Below are 19,477 nucleotides of genomic sequence, written 5' to 3'. Positions count from 1 at the left end.
GCATCAGCTAAAGCATTTCCTTTACTACTTTCTGCAGAGTGCTTGCTATGGGCTGGGCAATGTAACACAGCAATTTGTTTGGGTAGTTGCACTGATTCCAGCAAATTGCGTATTTCCTCTCCATTGGATACCCTTTTCCCTGATGGTGTGAAAAATCCTCGTTCTTTGCATAACATTCCTGTTGCATGGCGTACCCCAAAGGCATACCGAGAGTCCATGTAAATACTGACTCGTTTTCCCTTTCCTAGATGAAAGGGGAAAAGCCTGCCTTTCCCTGTCCCGTGCGTGTCAAGGCTACCAGTTCCACTCCTTGTGCACTCAGCCTTGCTGGGAGTGGTTCAGCTTCCATCACTTGTCCTTGGCTGTACCCAGTCCGTCGTTGTCCATGCAAGTAGTAGGATGAGCCATCTACAGATAGAGCTAAATCTGGGTTCTGCAAAGGAACATCAGTTAAATTTGTTCGTGAATCGCTGGAACTAAGCATTACTCATTCGCACCGATGATGTTCCTCCCCTTCATCAGGCAATGGTAACAACATCACAGCATTCAGCGTATTGCATCTTCACAGAGAACATTACCTGCCATTAGTAGAATCAGTTCTTACCTATGTGCCCATTGCAGTGACAATGCTTGAGTCGCGTATTGCTTCATTAGTATTTCTGCTTTGTGTGGGACATAAACTCTCACTGGATGTCCTGAGATAAGTGGGCGACTCTTCTCCAATAGAGCCGCTGCTGCCGCTACTGTTTTATTTCAGCCTGGTGCCCCTGCCGCCACTGGATCAAGGTGAATTGACTAATAGGCGACTGGCCTGTGATGTGGACCCAGTTTATTGCATTATTACTCCACTGGCTATCCCTTTTTGCTCAGGTACCTGCAAATTAAAGGGTTTTGTATAGTCTGGGAGTCCAAGGACGGGAGCTGATGCCGAAGCTCCTTTTATCATTTTAAAAGCTTGCTCCCTTTCCGGACCCCATGCAATAGGTTCTACCTCCTCATTTCTCATTGTTTCTGTCAGTGATCTTGTTAATTCTCCCAACCCAGGAACTGACAAAATCCCACAGCTCCAAGGAGCCCTTGCAACTGAGTCTTTGTGACCAGGTGCAGAAGCTTTATTCTAGCTTCTGTTCCTTCTGGGTTGCTGCCCTTCTCTTAGCCTAAACCCTAAATATTTAACTTCCTTCTGACACAGCTGAAGTTTGAATGGAGATGCACGATGACCGTTCTCCACTAAGGCAGTACATAGATGAATAGTGTCTTTTATACAGGCACCCTCATCTTTATTTGCTATTAGCAAATGCTCTACATATTGTACAAGGGCTGATCTGCCCGGTAATTTTACGTCTCTCAAGTCATTTCTCAGTATTTGTGAAAAATTGTAGGAGACCCTACAAACCCTTGTGAGAGACGTGTCCAGATTAATTGTTGTCCTTTCCACATAAAAGCAAACAAAACTGGACTGTAGTCCAGTGACTACAGTCATTCCCAAGATTATTAAATCTCTTCCTTCAGGTGTCAAGTGAAATTCTACATCTAAAGGCTGCAAGAGATCTCTCCCTAACAGGCGTAATGGGGAGTCCTCTGCCAATGCACATCGCCCCCCTGTACTCTTGTTTCCTAGGGCTACTAATAGGGGTTTACTCAAATTCTGCTTTCTCTGTCCTGTGACTCCATGTATTAAAATTCTGTGTGTGGTCTGAGACCCTACAATTCATCTAATGTTGATGCTGCTATAGAAATCCATTGTAGAGCCCTACCCTATGCTCCATAGGAGCTCAGACAATGTACCTTTGGCTAATAAGCAGGATGTGGCTGTCGAAAGCAGAAGTCTAACGGATGTATTACTAGTGTAGTTAGTAAACCAAACCATGAAGAACTGCTTAGATGTGCCAAAAAAAGTAGGAAAGTAGGGGAAAGGTAATTCTGGCAGGGGGAGATCACGACCACGGACTCACAGACCACCTACCCCAATTATACCACTGGCTCAAATGATGAAGTTGAAGAAGAACAACTAAGCACGTGTACTATTTTACATGCTGGGCAAAGAGATTTTAACCAATCATTTAATAGAAGAATACCGCATATGTCTTAGGAAGTTGGATAGGTTAACGCTTTGTGTATAAATAACTGTTAATTTGAAAGCTGTGTGTGCTGTCTTGGGACAGGCACCCATATCTGCGCAAATATGCAATAAAATACCGCTGCTCTGTGTGTGTATTGGCATTTTGCTCACTGGGTAAATGAACCCCGATTTTTGGGACAGCATTTTGGTGACCCAGATGGGACTGCGCTGACAGCCTTGCCCGGTTCGCCTGTCCGTACCTGACGCAGGGAAGAGAACTGAGTGGACTCCAGCATGCACCAACATGTTGATCCTCTCCTGCAGTTGGGCGGTAAGCGACACAGTGGTACAACACTATTGGAGAAGAGGTATTTTCTGATCAAGGGGAAAAAGGAAAAGTCCTTTTGGGAAGTAGCCTGCATCTGGGGACATTTTGTCCTGTCTGGGCTCTGCATAAGGGGCGCATCAAAGAGAGATAGGCAGCAGTAGCATACTGTTTCTACACTCTGTTTTAATGGTGGGAGACGTCCCCCATTCTGTTCTGGGTTTGCGGATAGTGTAGGAAATGGTGGTTTAGGCTTTTTCGGTACTGATATAGGTAGTGCTGCTTCTCAGGAGACTCCCCTTTGTTCTCCCTTAGGATGCATCCTGGAAGACTGGAGTAAGTTTGGAGGGGACCGCATGGCAAAGGATAAATTAAAACGATATTGTAATTAATGGTGGCCACAACATCAATTGGATGATGGTGAGATATGGCCTGAAAATGGATCTATTAAGTACAATACTATATTACAGCTAATGTTATTCTGTCGAAGGACTGAAAAATGGGATGAAATACCATATGTAGATTTGTTCTTTGCTTTAGGAAACAATTGGGAAGTTAGAAACATGGTGGATTTGTGGATTCTAAATATCAAAATGGTGTCTATTTGGTCAAGAAAAAGAATAGCAATTCTTGTTGCACAAGCTGTAAAACAAAAAGGAATGGTACAGAGGAAAATGAGGAGGAAGTTCCGTTGTTAGTTGCGCCTCATAAAACTGGATCTGAAAGCTCGGACGAGGACTCGTAATCCTAGTTGGGGTGACATGCAAGCTCTTTTGGAATATGTGTTTACTCCAGAGGAAAGAAGAACAGTTGTCGAAAAGGCTAAAGAAGGAGTAACCCAGGAACACGGAGGAGTGCCTAACATAGATACCTATCTCCCAAGGGGGGATCCCGGGTGGGATCCAAGCACTGGTGGAGGGTTACAGAGCATAAAAGAATACCAAAAAGTTTTTCTGTATGGAAGCCAGCGTGGAATCCAGAAACCACAGAACTGGGCAAAACTGTATGAAATATGACAGGGAGATAAGGAACCCCCATCGGTCTTTTGTGAAAAATTATGTGAAGCAGCTCGGAAGCGGACTAATTTGGACCCTGAGGATGAAAATAATTGTAGACTTCTTAATGTGTTGTGTATTGGTCAGGCAGCACCCGACATTAGAAAGGAATTACAGAAAGTAGATGGTGCTGATGGTATGACAATATCCCAATTGTTATCAATTGCTTACAAAGTTTATAATAACCGGGATGAAACGGAGGAAAAGGAAAACCAAAAGAAATCAAAATTACAAGCTTCCTTGCTGGCCGCCTTGTCAGAAGGACAAGGAAGAGGCAGAGGAAGAGGCAGAGGAAATTTTAGAGGAGGATTTCGAGGTAGAGGAGGAAATCGTGGAAATAGTGGGAAAAGACATAGTAATACTCCTTTAGGAACCAATCAGTGTGCATATTGTAAGCAGGAGGGCCATTGGAAACAAGGCTGTTCACAGAGAAAAGGAACAGGGACAGCTGCCGAGGTATTGGCAGAGATGGGATTAGGCTGAAGGGGGCCAGAGGGATTTATTACAGTTTCCCCAGCCGATCCTCTGGTTCCAGTAAAGCTGGGGAATGAAACAACAGATTTTTTTAATAGGTAGTGGAGCACCTCACTCGGTACTTACTGATTGTAAAGGACCTTTAAGTAAAATTAAGACTAGTGTTGGTGCCACCGGGAAAAAGACTCTAAGGTCGTATTTACAACCAATGGAGTGTACGACTGGAAATGTTATGGTAACTCGTTCATTTCTTTATATGCCAGAGTGCCCCTTGCCATTGCTGAGGTGAGATTTGTTATATTGCAAATTATATGCACAAATAACTTTTTCTGAAAATTTGGTACAGCTACGCATTCCCCCAGAAAACGCCTGGAAAGCACAAATGTGTCTGCTGACTCAAGGTGAAAAGGATGAAAATGCAGACATTCCCAACGAAGTATCAAATGCAGTGATCTCACTGGTATGGGCATGAGGGAAACCGGGACGAGCAAAAAGCGTTACCCCAATCAAAACAGAGTTGAAATCTGGAGCCCAACCGGTAAGAAAGAAGCAATACCCTACCAGATTAGTGGTGCGGAAAGGACGGGAACCACTCGTTAATTCTTTTTTAGAATATAGGCTATTACGGGAGTGCCGAGTGGGATTTAATACTCCCATTTTGCTGGTAAGGAAGCCTAATTCTCAAGAATTAGGTACAGGATTTGTGGGAAATTAACACTCGAACAGTCAATGTCCACCCTGTGGTGCCAAACCCGTACACTTTACTTGCTTCCATCCCTGAATAGAATATGTATTTTCCAGTTCTAAATTTAAAAGAGGCTTTCTTTTGTATTGCGGTGGATGAACAGTCAGCTCATCTTTGCTTTGGAATGGGAAAGCCCGACCACCGGACGAAAGACTCAATAATGTTGGACTGTATTACCACAAGGATTCAAAAATAGCCCAACGTTATTTGGTAATGTATTGGCCAAAGAAGTGGAACAATGGCAAGGTAATAAGGGACACATAACCTTGTTGCAATATGCTGATTAATTGGCTCAAGCAATTACAGTGAATGTTTTGAAGCTACAGTTACTTTGCTGAACTTTTTAGGACTTGCAGGATATCGCGTCTGCAAAAAAAAAGGCACAAATAGCAAAAGGTAGAGTTTGATACTTGGGATTTGAAATCACGCAGGGACAGAGGAAATGGAGTGCAGAGCGGAAGGAGGCAATTTGTAGAACTGCTGTACCGCCATCAAAAAAAACAACTGAGAGGATTCTTGAGTATGGCCGGATGGTGTTGGTTGTGGATTCCTAATTTTGGACTGATGGCTAAACCACTACATGCTGCCATCAAGGGTCCAGCGGGACTATTTGAGTGGACTGCTGAGTGTCAAAAGGGTTTTGATGAAATCAAGAAAAAACTTGTGGAAGTTCCTGGATTAGGACTTGCAAATTTAGAAAAGCCCTTTCAGCTTTATGTGCATGAGAGGCAACAGGTGGCTTTAGGAGTCCTCACTCAAATGTTGGGAAGCTGGAAGAGACCTGTGGGCTATTTCTTTAAACAATGAGATGAAGTCAGTAAAGGATGGCCTGCTCGCCTGAGAGCTGTTGCTGCAGCAGCAATTTTACTTGAAGAGCAATTTTGGGGTTTAATTGAAGAGCAAACCAGGGGTTTCTGTTTCCTCCCTCCTGTGGAGCCAATTCAGCATCCTTCCTCCTTATTTTCTCTCTTTCATCAGGGCAAAAGAGTTCCCTTTTGAGCATTTGAGTGTCACTCCACTTCGGATTATACTCCGTACATATATTCCAGAATAATTGGGCACACCTCTTGGTGTCTTCCCTTAGGCGGGGCATCTTACTTCCCCACAATGCTAAGTCACCAGGTTTCCACGGCTGGTTCTATGAAAGGTTAATACTGGCGCAGTCTCCGCCGGGGCCCCAGGGTGCACAGCAGCAGGATTAGGAACATGAGTCATAGTCAGAGGGAAGCGCCTGGCAGCCGGAGGGTTCAGAGGAGGAGAGTCAGAAGAAGACAGAGACGAAGACAGATAAGGTGGGGTTGAACTACTTGCAGAAATTTCTTTTTCCGGTAGCTTCTGCTACAATTACCACCTTTATCTCTTTTTTTTTTTTTTCCTTTTTTAACTTTTGTCCTGGCAGTTTTCTCTCCCCAGACCATTCATGCCATACATACCAGTAATCCATTTGGTATGCGTCGATGACTTACATACATTAATTTGTGTGGATCCGTTCTTGTAATAAACGGCCATTCACCTTGGTATAATTTGATTGCGCGTTTTTTAGATAATTCTGCTGTACTGTAAATTTTCTCCCAATTCTGTAAGACCTCGGCCTAGGGCGTCCCCTTTTCTACACTGGCTACATTTCCCGTTTCTTCTTTTTTTTCCCCCTAGTATCAGGGTCTCATTTATGTGCGTTTTACGCTGCTCAGGCCACACACCAACTTTTGCATCTTGTGCGCTTTCCACTGACCAGGCCACGCACTCTCTCTTTCTCCTCGTGCGGTTTACGCTGCTCAGGCCACGCACCACCCCAATCACTAGTCTCAATTCTGCTCAGGGAATTTTGACACTCACCTTTTGGAGCCTCCCCTTCCAAAGGTCCCAGGTGAATTCACCTGCTGCCTGCAGTTGGATGTTTGGAGGTGGGAGGATCCGAGGGTGCTGGCCTAGGGTCCCATCTGGGTCGCCAAACTGTTAAAGGAGAAGGCCCTGCTCGAGCGCTCACACAGCATTGAGGGAGTCGCACACACACCACCCGAGACTTTAACTGCTGGGACCAGAATCCCTTCGCAGCAGGCAGCTCCACTGAGCTGATGGGTGCCCCTTTTCGACTCCTCGCTCACAGACACGCTCTCACTCTTGGGCGCTTCCTCTCCCCTCTGGCTCGACCCTAGGTTTCCTGAAGCAGAGTCTCCAATACGACATACACCAGACAAATTTATGGATTGGTACAGCAGTGAAAACAGCTCGAGCTGGGTGCCTCCAGAGAGGGACCCAGAACAAAGAAATCCCTGGGCAATTATACCCTTACAATTTAAATTCCCCTCCCCTCAGGAGACGGTTCGGGCCAACAGCAGTATTAGGGTCTGGGGTCTCCCTGTTCTTCGCTGGGCCCTTTAATTGTCTCCAGGTGGGCCGATTCTTCACTTATCTCTAGGGCTGCAGCTTCTGCTAAGGTTGAAGCTTCCTTCTCTTTCTGTTTTGCACTGGCTTTGGGGGCCTTCCTTCATGTAGCCAAGTAAAAGTTCAGTGCATGGTCAGTGGATCTGGGTGAAAGTTCAGAGCCTGCAGCCTAAGGCTTCAAGAAGCCTTGCTACTACTGCTATGTATTGGATTCCGTTTGGGCTAGAAAGAGACTACTGCAGCACTAGTTTGGAGAGAAGGAGGCTGTGGGGCAACCTCATTGCTCTCTACAGCTTCTTGAGGAGGGCAAGTGGAGAGGGAGGTGCTGATCTCTTCTCCCTGGTACCCAGTGACAGGACACATGGGAATGGTTTAAAGCTTCACCAGGGGAGGTTCAGACTAGATATTAGGAAGCAATTCTTTACTGAGAGGGTGCTCAAACACTGGAACAGGCTTCCTAGAAGGGTGGTTGATGCCCCAAGCCTGTCAGTGTTTGAGAGGCATTTGGGCAATGCCCTTAATAACATGCTTCAACTTTTGGTCAGCCCTGAAGTGGCCAGGCAGGTGGACTTTGTGATTGTTGTAGGTTCCTTCCACCTGGAACACTTACCCTCTTCTCTTCTCTTCTCTTCTCTTCTCTTCCCTTCTCTTCTCTTCTCTTCTCTTCTCTTCTCTTCTCTTCTCTTCTCTTCTCTTCTCTTCTCTTCTCTTCTCTTCTCTTCTCTTCTCTTCTCTTCCCTTCCCTTCCCTTCCCTTCCCTTCCCTTCCCTTCCCTTCCCTTCCCTTCCCTTCCCTTCCTTTCCCTTCCCTTCCCTTCCCTTCCCTTCCCTTCCCTTCCCTTCCCTTCCCTTCCCTTCCCTTCCCTTCCCTATTTTTCCCAAAGAACAGCACACCTGAGTCCCTCACACAGACCATGACTGCTCAGTCTGCTGCAGGCTGCCTTTTCACCACCCACAAACATTGGTTTCCCATGCAGATGTACCCTTCCAAACTCCAGCACTACAGCTGATAGTCCAGAGAGGAAGGCAAGACTTCCTCAAACTTCCTCAAATGACAAGAAGTCATTTCTGGAGGTCACTGGGAGAGCAGGCACGTCCAAGGTAGTGAATTTGTCATGCAAAAGGAACCAGGAAGGACAAAAATGGGCTTTCCAATATGAATGAGATGGTTTGACTTTTACAGTCCTCACCAACACAGGGGGATTGAAGAGGCATCTTACAAAAAGTCTGAGATTTCAGTATTTCCCCCTTGCCCTCACTTGGTGGGTCTGGCTCACCCATGTCTGAATGCTTTTTCATATTCTGGGTTGTTTGGTTTTGATTGTGAGCTTCTCTCCCAGGCCTGAGACTGTAATGGGGCAAGACCTTCTGAGCAGGTGTGTTTGCGGCTGCCAAACTCCAAAGATCATGGGAGCGGCTCTGTGGCCCCATGGCCCACAGCCCCTGCCCGCTCTCCTGAGCACAGAAGCCAGCTAGCAGCCCAGCAGCCTTTCATCATCCTTGGGCCAGTCATGACTTTCAAAAGCTGGCTCTTCTTGTTTTAGAACAGCCAGTTGCATACTTTGGTGTAAGGAGGCTGTGTCATCCCATACCATCCCAGCATCCCACCATTATTATCAACACTGTTTTCAGCACAAATCCAAAACATAGCCCCATACCAGCTCACATGAAGACAATTAACTTTATCTCAACCAAAATCAGCACAAAAGCAATAAAAGCTCAGGGAAAGAAGGAGGAAACGGGGATATTTGGAGTTATGGCATTTGTCTTCCTAAGTAACCATTACCTGTGATCATAGAATTATAGACTTATAGAATCATTTAGGTTGGAAAAGACCTTGAAGATCATCAAGTCCAACCGTTAACCTGGCACTGCTAAGTGCAACACTAAACCATGTCCCTAAGCACCACATCTACATGTCTTTTAAATACCTCCAGGGATGGTGACTCCACTGCCTCTCTGGGCAGCCTGTTCCAATGCTTGATAATCCTTTTGGTGAAGAAATTTTTCCTAATATCCAATCTAAACCTCCCCTGGCACCACTTGAGGCCATTTCCTCTTGTCCTATTGCTTGTTACCTGGCAGAAGAGACAAACATCCACCTCACTACAACCTCCTTTCAGGTAGTTGTAGAGAGCGATAAGGTCTCCCCTCAGCCTCTGCTTCTCCAGGCTAAAGAAGCCCGGTTGCCTCAGCCATTCCTCGTAAGACTTGCTCTCTAGACTGTAAGGAGGCAGTGTCATCCCATACCATCCCAGCATCCCATGGTCTACAAACTGACAATGCTGCTAAGGCAGCTGCTTGCAGTCTGGCAGCTGCAGATGCCAATGTGTGGACTTGCTGTGCCACCAGCGGACTGACGATTTCAGTTGCGAGCACAATTTCAGAGTTAGACTGTCCAGAGGGTTTAGGGTGCCCCTCCCAAGCCTAGCACTCCAGACGCTTCTCACTTCATGCAACGTTGTGCATGCTTTGAGTGAACTGCTAGCAGAAATTCTTAACTGTTTGGACTATATGAGGCATTAGGGGCACTTACGGTCACAGTCCCAAGACAGGAGATATTTGAGATATTTGTTTCCTTTTCAGGACTTTCCCACGTGAACAGGGCAGCCGTAGGATGACCAGGCACTACACATGGCATACGAATGCTCTGATTCTGGGGACTGTGTTGACTCCCCCACATGCCTAATTGTATCCAAGTTTTACCAGGGTCTAGAAAAACCTATTCCTACTGTATGTCGTCAGTCAGAGATCTCTGTCCTGAGCAGAAGTGATGCAGAAGTGTCTCATCCTTCCTCCGTGTCCAGTTCGGAGCTACCCTTCTAGGCTGAGCGAGAGGTGAAACAGTAACAGCAGTTCACTTAGCTGGCTAACGCAGCAGCGTACCAGTTACCCAGGACCTGGAGCTGTAGCAAAGACAGGAACATGCACTAGGGCTGACATCATGTGGGTGGCACCTCTAGGCCCTTCCACTGGGATCTGCTGGCTGAGTTCATCCTGTGACAGGGAAATGTGCAGCCCAGCGCATTGCAGAAGCTCCTGGAGGATGTGCAGCCCAGTATAAGCCTGTGCTCACTCAGGTCGACTTATTAGGTGGATCACCAAGTCGTCCGTGGAGAAAAGTCTTCTGCTTAGGACCACTACAGGCACCCAGAGCCCTCGGACTTTGGAAATGGTGTTTCCACTTCCATCGTTTCCACTTGGCCTGTTGGAGCAAAGCAGTTGGTGAACACCCTGCTGGTTTTCAGGCACATTACAGGATGATGATGAAGTCCAGCTGAGGAGGTCTGCCATGCAGGGAAGAGTAGGGCATGTACTGATCCTGTGACGCACCTAACGGTCCAGCTTCTGATATATTTAGGTGGCCTGAAACAGGTAGCGTCCCTTTGGGCCCCCACACCACATGCTCCTGAGGAAGGGCTGGGGAGCTTCCCGCAGCCGCACAGGTCCTATTGCCCACAAGAAGTTTTCCCGCCAGGCCAACCACAACTGCAGTACACTGGGCATTACCACACTGGAGCGAAAGGACACCTTCTAGTGTCCTGGCAGGAATGACAGGAAGAGACACCCAAGGGTGCCCTGACAATGCCAACTACTTGCTCTTTACGCCCTCTCGAGTTTGGGTTCACGGTAGTCACAGACCGGACCAATGCCAAGGCAGTAACGGCGCTGTGACCAGGACATAAAGCGAGGTGTTGGTGTGATTGTCATTGGCGACAGAGGCAAATGTGGGCAAAGACGTGGGAAGGTGAGACGAAGCAGTTCTGTCTCTGAGGTCTCCTGTGTCCATGGGGTTATTTCACACTCTGGGGAAGTGTGCTGGGGAGCCCCGTCTCGGAGGTCCCGAGCATGTCCCTACAGGCCGCTAGCTCTGCGGTGTGGAAGAGACGAGTGTCAGGCAAGCGGGTAGGAGAGGGAGGGATCGTTTCCGCGCAGTGTCTCTTGTCCCCGCGGGCAGGGGATGGGAGTGAGGCCAGGGCGGGCTGGGGGTGCGGGGCACGGGGAGGGTCCTGCGAGGGGACGCTGCGGGTCCGCAGCCCGACCCTGGCGCTGGCGCTGGGGCTGGGGCCGGCCCCGGCTGCGCCTGGCCGAGGCGCCGACTCCCCTCCGCAGGGCTCGGCAGGGCGACAAGCCGGGACAGCGCCGGAGCCGCGCTGGGAGCCAAGGGCCAGGAGCCTTCGTCTGCCGGGGCACCGCGCTCCTCCTCTGCCCAAGACCCTGCCCCGCGTCCCGCCCCGCGCCCCCCCTTCTCCTCCCCCGAAGGCGCCGCGGCACCGGGGGGCCGGGCCGGGCCGGGCCGGGCCGGGTCTGGTCTGTTGGGGCGGGCAGAGGCGTGGGCGCTGCCGCGGCGAGGGGCCGAGCCGGCGGGGCGGGCAGGAGCGGGCCCGATCGCGGCTGCGCTCGGCTCCTCTGCGGCTGCCGCCGGGCGCTTGTGCCCCGGCCGGCCCCGGCGCGGCAGGGCATGATGGCGCCCGGGCTGGGGCCGTGGCTCCTGGCCTTGTCCTTGGCCGCGGGGCCGGCAGGTGAGAGCCGGGCGGGGAGGGCAGCGAGCCCGGCGCTGGGCCCGGGGCTGGGGCTGCCCGCGGCCGGCCCTGCCCGTCGCGGGGCCGCGGGGCTGCGGCTGCTCCCGCGCCGGGCGCGCTGTTGGCCTGGCGCTCGCCTTCCTTAGCGGGGAAGCGGGGAGCGGGTGGCGTGGGCGGGAGAGGGAGAGGGGAAGGCAGAGGCAGAGGGGAAGGGGAAGGCAGAGGCAGAGGGAGGCTTTCGGGCAGCCGGTCGGCCGGAGTGTCGGGAGCAGGCGCGGCTCAGCCCCGAGCAGGGCAGGCGGGGCATTGCCCCGGGCGCGGGGGTTTGCCGGCAGAGAGGGGGGTGTGGGCTGTCGCTGTGTCGGGGCGGGGGGCGCCGGGGCGGCGGGGGAACGTCCTCGGGCCGTGGGCGCGCCCTGCCCGGCTGCCCGCGCTCTCCGTCCGCAGGGGTGTGGGCGCAGCTGAGGCTGGTGGAGGCCGGCGGAGAGCTGCGAGCGCCCGGGGACTCCGTGCTCCTCTCCTGCCGCGGGTCCGGCTTCACCTTCGGGAGTTATCCAGTCCTGTGGTACCGTCAGGCACCCGGTGGCAGTCTCGAGTGGGTGTCCTACATCAGGTCCGATTCCTCAGTCACTCAAGTCGGGCCAGCAGTGGAAGGTCGAGCCACGGTGTCCCGGGACAATTCCCAGTCCGAGTCATCTCTGTCCCTGCGTGCCCTGAAGCCCCAGGACTCTGCCCGCTACTTCTGTGCCGTTCCCACGGGGACAGGAAATCCAGCTGCGCTTTAACAGAAACCTGCTGAGTCCGGCACAGGGTGTACAACGTGTGGAGCTGGCGAGTGCTGAGGTGGCTCAGGGCTGTTTGCAGGGAGAGAGGGGCCATCCCTGCACACCGCAGGTTGTCCTGGCCTTTCTGCAAGAGCTCCTTTCCCAGCACTGCCAATTTCCATCTTTGGAGTTCTAAAGGCAGTGGTTTATTCTGAGGAGGTGATTCAATGTGTTTCTGTCACCCAACCAGGCTGGCCACTCTGCCTGCCTGCAGCCCCTCTCTGCCTTCCCATGTCCCCATTCTCCCTGGGGCACCCAAAGTGCTTGGGCTTTGGCAACAGCATTGCCTGGCAACACCATTGCCTGCTTCCATTGACCCTTTGGTGGGCAATTTCCTTGTGCCAGCGAAAGCAAAGCAGTGATGGAACAGCCCTGCTTTTGTTTCAGGTACATTTCAGGGTGATGAGATCCAAGCGACGAGGTCTGCAGTGTGGTGGCGAGCAGGGAACACGGGGACCTTACGATGCACTTACAGGTCCAATGCCTCCTATATTTACGTGGCCTGGTATCGGCAGCGTCCTGGCGGACCCCTGCAGTACTTGCTGCAGAGCAAGGGCCGGGGAGGCTCCTACAGCCACACAGCCCCTTTTGCCCGCAAGAGGTTTTCCTGCCAGGCTGACAAGAGCTCTGGGACACTGATCATCAGCGGGCTGGAGCTGGGGGACAGTGCGCTCTATTACTGCACCCTGCAGGGACCACAGTGAGAGACACCCGGGGGGTGCCCCAACAACATCAGCTTCCTCCTCTCCTGCTCTCCCCTCCTGCATGTTCACGGGGGTCACAGCCCATCTTAGTGGTGAGTCCATGAGTGGACTGTGGCTGGGGTCAGAGAGAGGGGTGTCTCATCGTGGCTGGGTGCTGTCAGTGCTCCAGAGAATAGAGTAGAGTAGAGTAGAGTAGAGTAGAGTAGAATAGAATAGAATAGAATCGACTATTTCAGTTGGAAGGGACCTACAACGATCATCTACTCCAACTGCCTGATCAGTTCAGGGCTGACCAAGTTAAAGCCTGTTATTAAGGGCATTGTCCAAATGCCTCTGGAACACTAACAGGCTTGGGGCGTCAACCACCTCTCTAGGAAGCCTGTTGCAGTGTTTGAGCACCCTCTCACTAAAGAAATGCTTCCTAATGTCCAGTCTAAACCTCCCCTGGTGCAGCCTTGAACCATTCCTGTGCGTCCTATCGGTGGGTACCAGGGAGAAGAGATCAGCACCTCCCTCTCCACTTGCCCTCCTCAAGAAGCTGTAGAGAGCAATGAGATTGCCCCTCAGTCTCCTTTACTCCAAACTAGACAAACACAAAATCCTCACCCACTCCTCATAGGTCATGCCTTCCAGCCCTTATGGGGGGAAACCTGATGTGGGAAGCCTGAGGAGAGCAGATGTGTGGATAGAGAGGAGCTGGGGAGAGGTGAGCAGGAGCTGCTCTGGCCAAACACCCTGTGCACGGTGTCATTGCCCATCCTTGCTAATTGGATTGGGGCAGGGGAGAAGTTGGAGGTTTTTAGGGGGGAACTTAGCACACCCTTTCCTGCCTTCCATGCATTGCATAAATTGAGGCGATGATCCTTCCCCTCTACTCACAGAATCACTGAATGACTGAGGTTGGAAGGAACCTCCAGAGGTCATCTGGCATAAGCCCTCTGCTCCAGCAGGGCCACCTAGAGCCTGTTGCCCAGGGCAAGGGCCAGACAGCTTTTTCATATCTCCAAGCCTGGAGACTCCACAACCTTTTTGGGCAAGCTGTGCCAGTGCTTGCTCACCCACACACTGAAAAGTGTTTTCTGACGTTCAGTGGGATGCCTTGAGCTGTTGCTGCCTGTTCATCCTTGTCTCCCGGGGTTACAGGTGCCCTTTCTCAGGTGCAGACAGAGGCCTCTGGGCCCACACTAGGGAAGGTCTCAGAGTCTCTCACGCTTACCTGCCACATCTCTGGTGTACCCATCACCGACAGCAGCTACGCTTGGGACTGGATCCGTCAGACTCCTGGCAGACACCTGCAGCATATCGTGTTGCAGTATCCTTTCACAGGACTCCAGCACATTGCTTCATCCTTCCAGACCCAAGTCAGCAGCTCTGCAGACCCCTCCAGGAACCAGCTGTCGCTGGAATTGCTCTCGCCATCAGCTGCAGACGTGGCCACCTATTTCTGCAGCAGCAGAGAGCTGGGAAAGGGCAGAGTGCTTGAAACACAGGCAGGGCCAGGGCAGAAAAGGAAGGAGGGGGTTTAAATCCAGGCAGGTCTTTTGTGGTTGGCTGCAAGAAGGCTTCTCAGGACTAGTCTGGGCTGGCTTTCCTGGAAAGGGGCACAGTGGTGCTGCAGCAGCAGCAGCAGTCTCCCACAAGCACCCACAGAAACCATGAACATGTTGTTAACCTTCTTCCTTCATTCTCAGTCTCTCCCACAGGCAGAAAGCAACAGAGAAAGAGGGGAAACAGAGCTGAATTGACTTTTGAAACCTCATGTTGTTCAGGGAGCCCCAGAGTAGTGCAACAGCAGCAGCTGAGCTGCAGAGCATCTTTTCCCCAGATGTGATGAATAAGTCTCTTTGTTGTGTTGTTAGTGTTGGCTCCATGTGCATATATGCTCATGTGTGTACACTGAGGGCCAGCATAGATTTTTGTGAGGAACCCCAACAAGGAGGATACGAAGGCTGCCCTGCACCAGAACTCCTGCCCTCCATGAGCTTGGGGCCATAGAGAACCCAGCATGTCCTACCACACTGGGGCAGCTCCAAGTGTCCCAGTGCACCTTAGGCCACCCTGGCCCTGCATCCCCCTGCTGCTTTTCCCAGCCTCAAGCCTCCAGTTTCAATGGGTTCCTCTACCCTCTGCAACTCCCCTTCCCATGCCTTCCCTGGATCCCCTCCCCAAGGAGCCAGACTGGAGCTCCCATTGAAAAGAGGGGGGAGTGGGAGGATTCAGACAGTCTGTGGAGGGCCACAGTGGTGTTGGCAATGCTCCCCAAAATGGTGGTATCTGTCAAGACAGTGACATTGTGTCAGGGCTCAGTAGATGTCCCATCCTGTGGTCGTAGGGGAGCTCTGGGTTGCTGCTGAGTAGGATGAGCGCAGAGGAGGGAGTGTCAACTGCTCTGCTGAGCAGCCCCAACAGCCTGATCCCCGCTGAGTCCTGTGCACATGAGTTTTGGGGGATGAGCTGGGGGGCCTGAGCCTGCACATGTACTCCAGAGCTTCACCCCAGATCTCACCTGCCCTTTGCTGCCTTTGCTGCTTGGTGGTCTGGAAGGGCTTTGGTGGGAAGCGGCAGCTGGAGAAGGGTCAGCACGAAGGAGCGAGTGGAGGAGTAGAGTGCTGGGCCAAAGTGGAGGGAGCAGGGTGGGGAGCACATCTGCGTAGGGGTTGTGGGATTACTGCTGAGGTGACTTAGAAATTAGAATTGATAGGTAAGGCACAGCATTGAAGAAGCTTCCCAGGTGGAATGCGGCTGACATCCATTCCATGGAAGTTCCCTAGGCCTGCACCCTTAGATGTCGGTAACGCCAGGGGAACCTGGTGTGCTGACTCTAAGAGGCGCTGCCCAGAGGGTGGAGCGGTGTGGAGATGCCGTGGCCAGGCTCTGCAATAATAGGGGAACTTAAAGGTGTCATGGAACTGATAAGCTGCATATTTACTACCCTGGGCCAACAGCCTGCCACGTTTTTGATGAAATGCTGTCCTTCTGGTGAACTTTGCTCATTATAACATTGTTACAATACCAAAACACACCTCCATCCCAAAAGCTACCCTCCTCCAAGGTGTGACCACCCCTCACTGAGCTTGCGCACTGAATTTTCCTAGCTTATACCTTTAAAGGTGAAGTGAGAAAACTTTACACCAATCCTAAACAAAGGTATGTATGACTAGAGTCACTCAAGCTCCACCTGAAAGGTGAAGAATAGTATAAAATAGCTTAAGAGAAAGAGAATGTTAGGGAAGACACCATCGTGTACCACTCTGACATTTGGGATCAGTCGACGGGCTGAGCCTCTCTTCCCCTGCCATCGGGACGCCTTTGGGTAAGATTTGAACACTTGGTTATACCAAGTGCCTCCCTGGGAAACGTAGAAATCTCTATAGAGTTGCTTTATTATCTTTTAACACGTTTGTAGACGGCGGTGTTACGCACACTCTTGGTATTTGCACGTGCTTTGCAGACAGTGAATTTATCACCAGTAATCCAAAGAACCTGTGTGTCTGTTGCGCTAATAAACTGCACTCTTCATTGATCTTGCCGTGGTGGTTCTCATTGAACGCTACCAGACTCTTTATATGTGGCCGTGATAGTTCATGCAACACGACTAGACTGGGGGTGTAAGTGCATTATTAGTGAATCCGTAATCGTGAAGTTCAGTACGCTGGACACGACCAGACTTATAACATTGTAAATTAATGCTGTCGCCTTAGCGAAAGCCCTGAGAGGGCTCTGGTTCTGATAAGTGGCTATACACACACTCAACGGGAGGGTGTGTCGTCGTCCCCCCCGCCACTCCTCAGACTCCTATTTGTATGCGACAGTAACTCTTAACGCAACAGGGGTGCCCTGTTCAAGCGGAGCTGGGCTCAGGGGCTCCCATCTGGGAGGAGAAGCTCAGCAGCACCAAGGGTCAGGCGGGCACTGGGAGCACAACCTGCCACCCCCAGGGCCAGCTCCAAAGTCCCAGCAGCACCCTGCAGTCCATCCTCGGGGGAAGGTCGAGGGTGGCCTTACAGCCACACGTCACCTTTTGCCCACCAGAGGTTTTCCTGCCAAGCAAGCGGCTCCGTTATTGCACCCTGCAGGGTGAGAGACACCCGGGAGTGCACCAACAGCTTCAGCTTCTTCTGCTCCTCCAGCCCCCGCCTCTCGCCTTCACTGTTGTCATAGACCGAGGGAGTGAGTAGGAGGGACTAGGAGTGACTGCAGTGACAGAGGCACACACAGGGAAGATGTGGGCAGAGCTGCTGTGCAGGCAGAGAGAAGGTGGAGAGAGGTGAGACAGAGCGGGCCTGGCCATGTGGACTGGCCTGTGCATGGGCTTATTGCCCATTGTAGGTAAGTGAGAGGAAGGGGTGATGCCCCCCCCGGAACAGAGCGTGCCCCTGTGCTCTGCATGGCTCTGTGGAGCTGTGCTGACCGCTTGCAGCCTGACGTGTCCCCTGGTTCTACCTCCCCAGCCATCCCTGCAGAGCACAGTGGGAACAGCCCTCCTCCTCTACTAGCTGTGAGTTAGGCACCTCCATCCAGCCTGCCTCCTCTGCTGTGTGGGAACAGGCAGGGCACCTGCCTGCTTCTCCCACACCTTGGGGCCTTAAAGCTTTGCTTTTGGAATGGACACTCTGCTCATGGGGCACTGTAACCTGTCTTGCAAAGACCAGGTTGAGGATGGCAGTGTAGGGCCCAAGTCCCACTTGCCTGTGAGAGGTCCTTGTCCCTCCTGTGCTCTTTCAGAACAGTTTCAGGGACAGGAGAGTGGGTTCCTCAGCATCCCAGCTTGGCAAAGACAACGGGATTTGTCCCCCATGGTGCAAAACCTTCCTGCTTCAAAAGGGAAAATCAGGAAAAGGGAGGGAAATGTGGTGTCTCCTTCCTCCTGAGCCCCGATTCCTGGTACCAGCTCTATTCGTCTTCCCACATTTGTCAGCAGGGTTCAGAGAGAAGGATGTAGTGCTCCCACTAGTCCATGGCCATCGCAATGCCCCCACCAGCGTTGCCCTAACCTTTGCTGAATCTTGGAGTGACAATGGCTTGTTCTTCCTCTCTGCAGCAGTCACTGGCCAGGTGGCCCTGGAGCAACACATCGGGGAACTGGCTGTGCGAGAGGGAGATGGAGTCACCTTCCAGTGCAGCATGAGTGGAGACAGTATGAGCAGCTACTACATGTTCTGGTACCGGCAGCGGCCACATGGCACTCTGGACTGGATTTACCGGGAGGGTGATGCCTATGGAGAAGGTTTCCAGGATCGCTTTAAGGGAACAGTGGAGAGCTCCCAGAACAGATTCACACTGCAGATTCAGGCAGCAAAGCAAGGGGATGAAGCCGTGTATTACTGTGGTGCTGGGCTCACCCTGGAGCAGCTCTGCAGCAGAGCGGACCAAAAACCGACTGCCAGAGAGTACAGACTTCTGAGTGTTTCTTTCCAGCAGACACTAACCAGAGGTTGGTGTCACACAATGGCAGGTGCAGGAAACAGACCTTTGGCGTGCTTGCAGTACGAGGCAGTGAAGGGAAGTGTGGTTGAAGGACTGAGACCATTTATGTTGCAGGTGGATCTACTGTGGGAACTTGAGAGGCTGTATGGTGAAGTGCAGGTTATTGCACGTTGCCTGGGCTCCTGTCCAGCATGGCCCAGTTCTTCCTCCGTGGCTTGGTTGTAGAGCTATGGGATCATGGAGATGGGGTGCGGTCGCTTACAGGAGTACTGTAGTGGATGGAGCCAGGCTGTTTAGGAAAGACAGAGGGCAGGTCAGCGTGGGTGACATTGTGGCGGGTGGCTGCTACAGATCACGTGATCTACTTCCAAAGAAGTAGACTAGGTGTGGTGGGTTGACCTTGGCTGGCAGCCAGGTGCCCACCAAGCCGCTCTATCAGTCCCCCTCCTCAACTGGACAGGGGGAAAAAGTACAATGAAAGGCTTATGAGTCGAGATAAGCACAGTGAGATGACTGAGCAACTACCGTCACAGGCAAAACAGACTTGAATTGGGGAAGTTACTTTAATTTATTGCCAATCAAATCAGAGTAGGATAATAAGAAATAAGAACAAATCTAAAAACACCTTCCTGCCAGCCCTCCCTTCTTCCCATGCTCAACTTCACTCTCGAATTCGCTACCTCCTCCCCCCGCGCAGCAGAGGGCAACAGGGAATGGGGGTTGCGGTCAGTTCGTAACACCTCTCTGCTACTCCTTCCTTCTCAATCTGTTCCCTTGCTCCAGCGTGGGGTCCTACCCATGGGAGGCAGTTCTTCACGAACTTCTCCAATGTGGGTCCTTCCCATGGGCTGCAGTTCCTCACAAACTCCTCCGGCATGCATCCTTTCCATGGCATGCAGTCCTTCAGGACCAGACCACTCCAGTGTGTGTTCCCTGCGGGGCACAGGTCCTCCT

The 19,477-nt window shown here is 51.6% G+C and overlaps 1 protein-coding gene and 1 gene segment (V, D, J or C); both read left to right on the top strand.

Annotated features, from left to right (window-relative positions):
- The window catches only part of LOC142419578 (M1-specific T cell receptor alpha chain-like), a 394,724-nt gene that overhangs the window by 83,763 nt on the left and 291,484 nt on the right, over positions 1-19,477 (top strand). The window lies entirely within an intron of this gene.
- LOC142419583 (Ig heavy chain V region C3-like) lies at positions 11,382-13,767 on the top strand. The segment is given in 2 exon segments: positions 11,382-11,568; positions 12,016-13,767. Coding segments are annotated over 2 exon segments (399 nt in total).

The sequence above is a fragment of the Mycteria americana genome, chromosome 22 (assembly GCF_035582795.1).
Source record: "Mycteria americana isolate JAX WOST 10 ecotype Jacksonville Zoo and Gardens chromosome 22, USCA_MyAme_1.0, whole genome shotgun sequence".
NCBI lineage: Eukaryota > Metazoa > Chordata > Aves > Ciconiiformes > Ciconiidae > Mycteria > Mycteria americana.
This window is presented reverse-complemented; position numbering and strand designations above follow the sequence as displayed.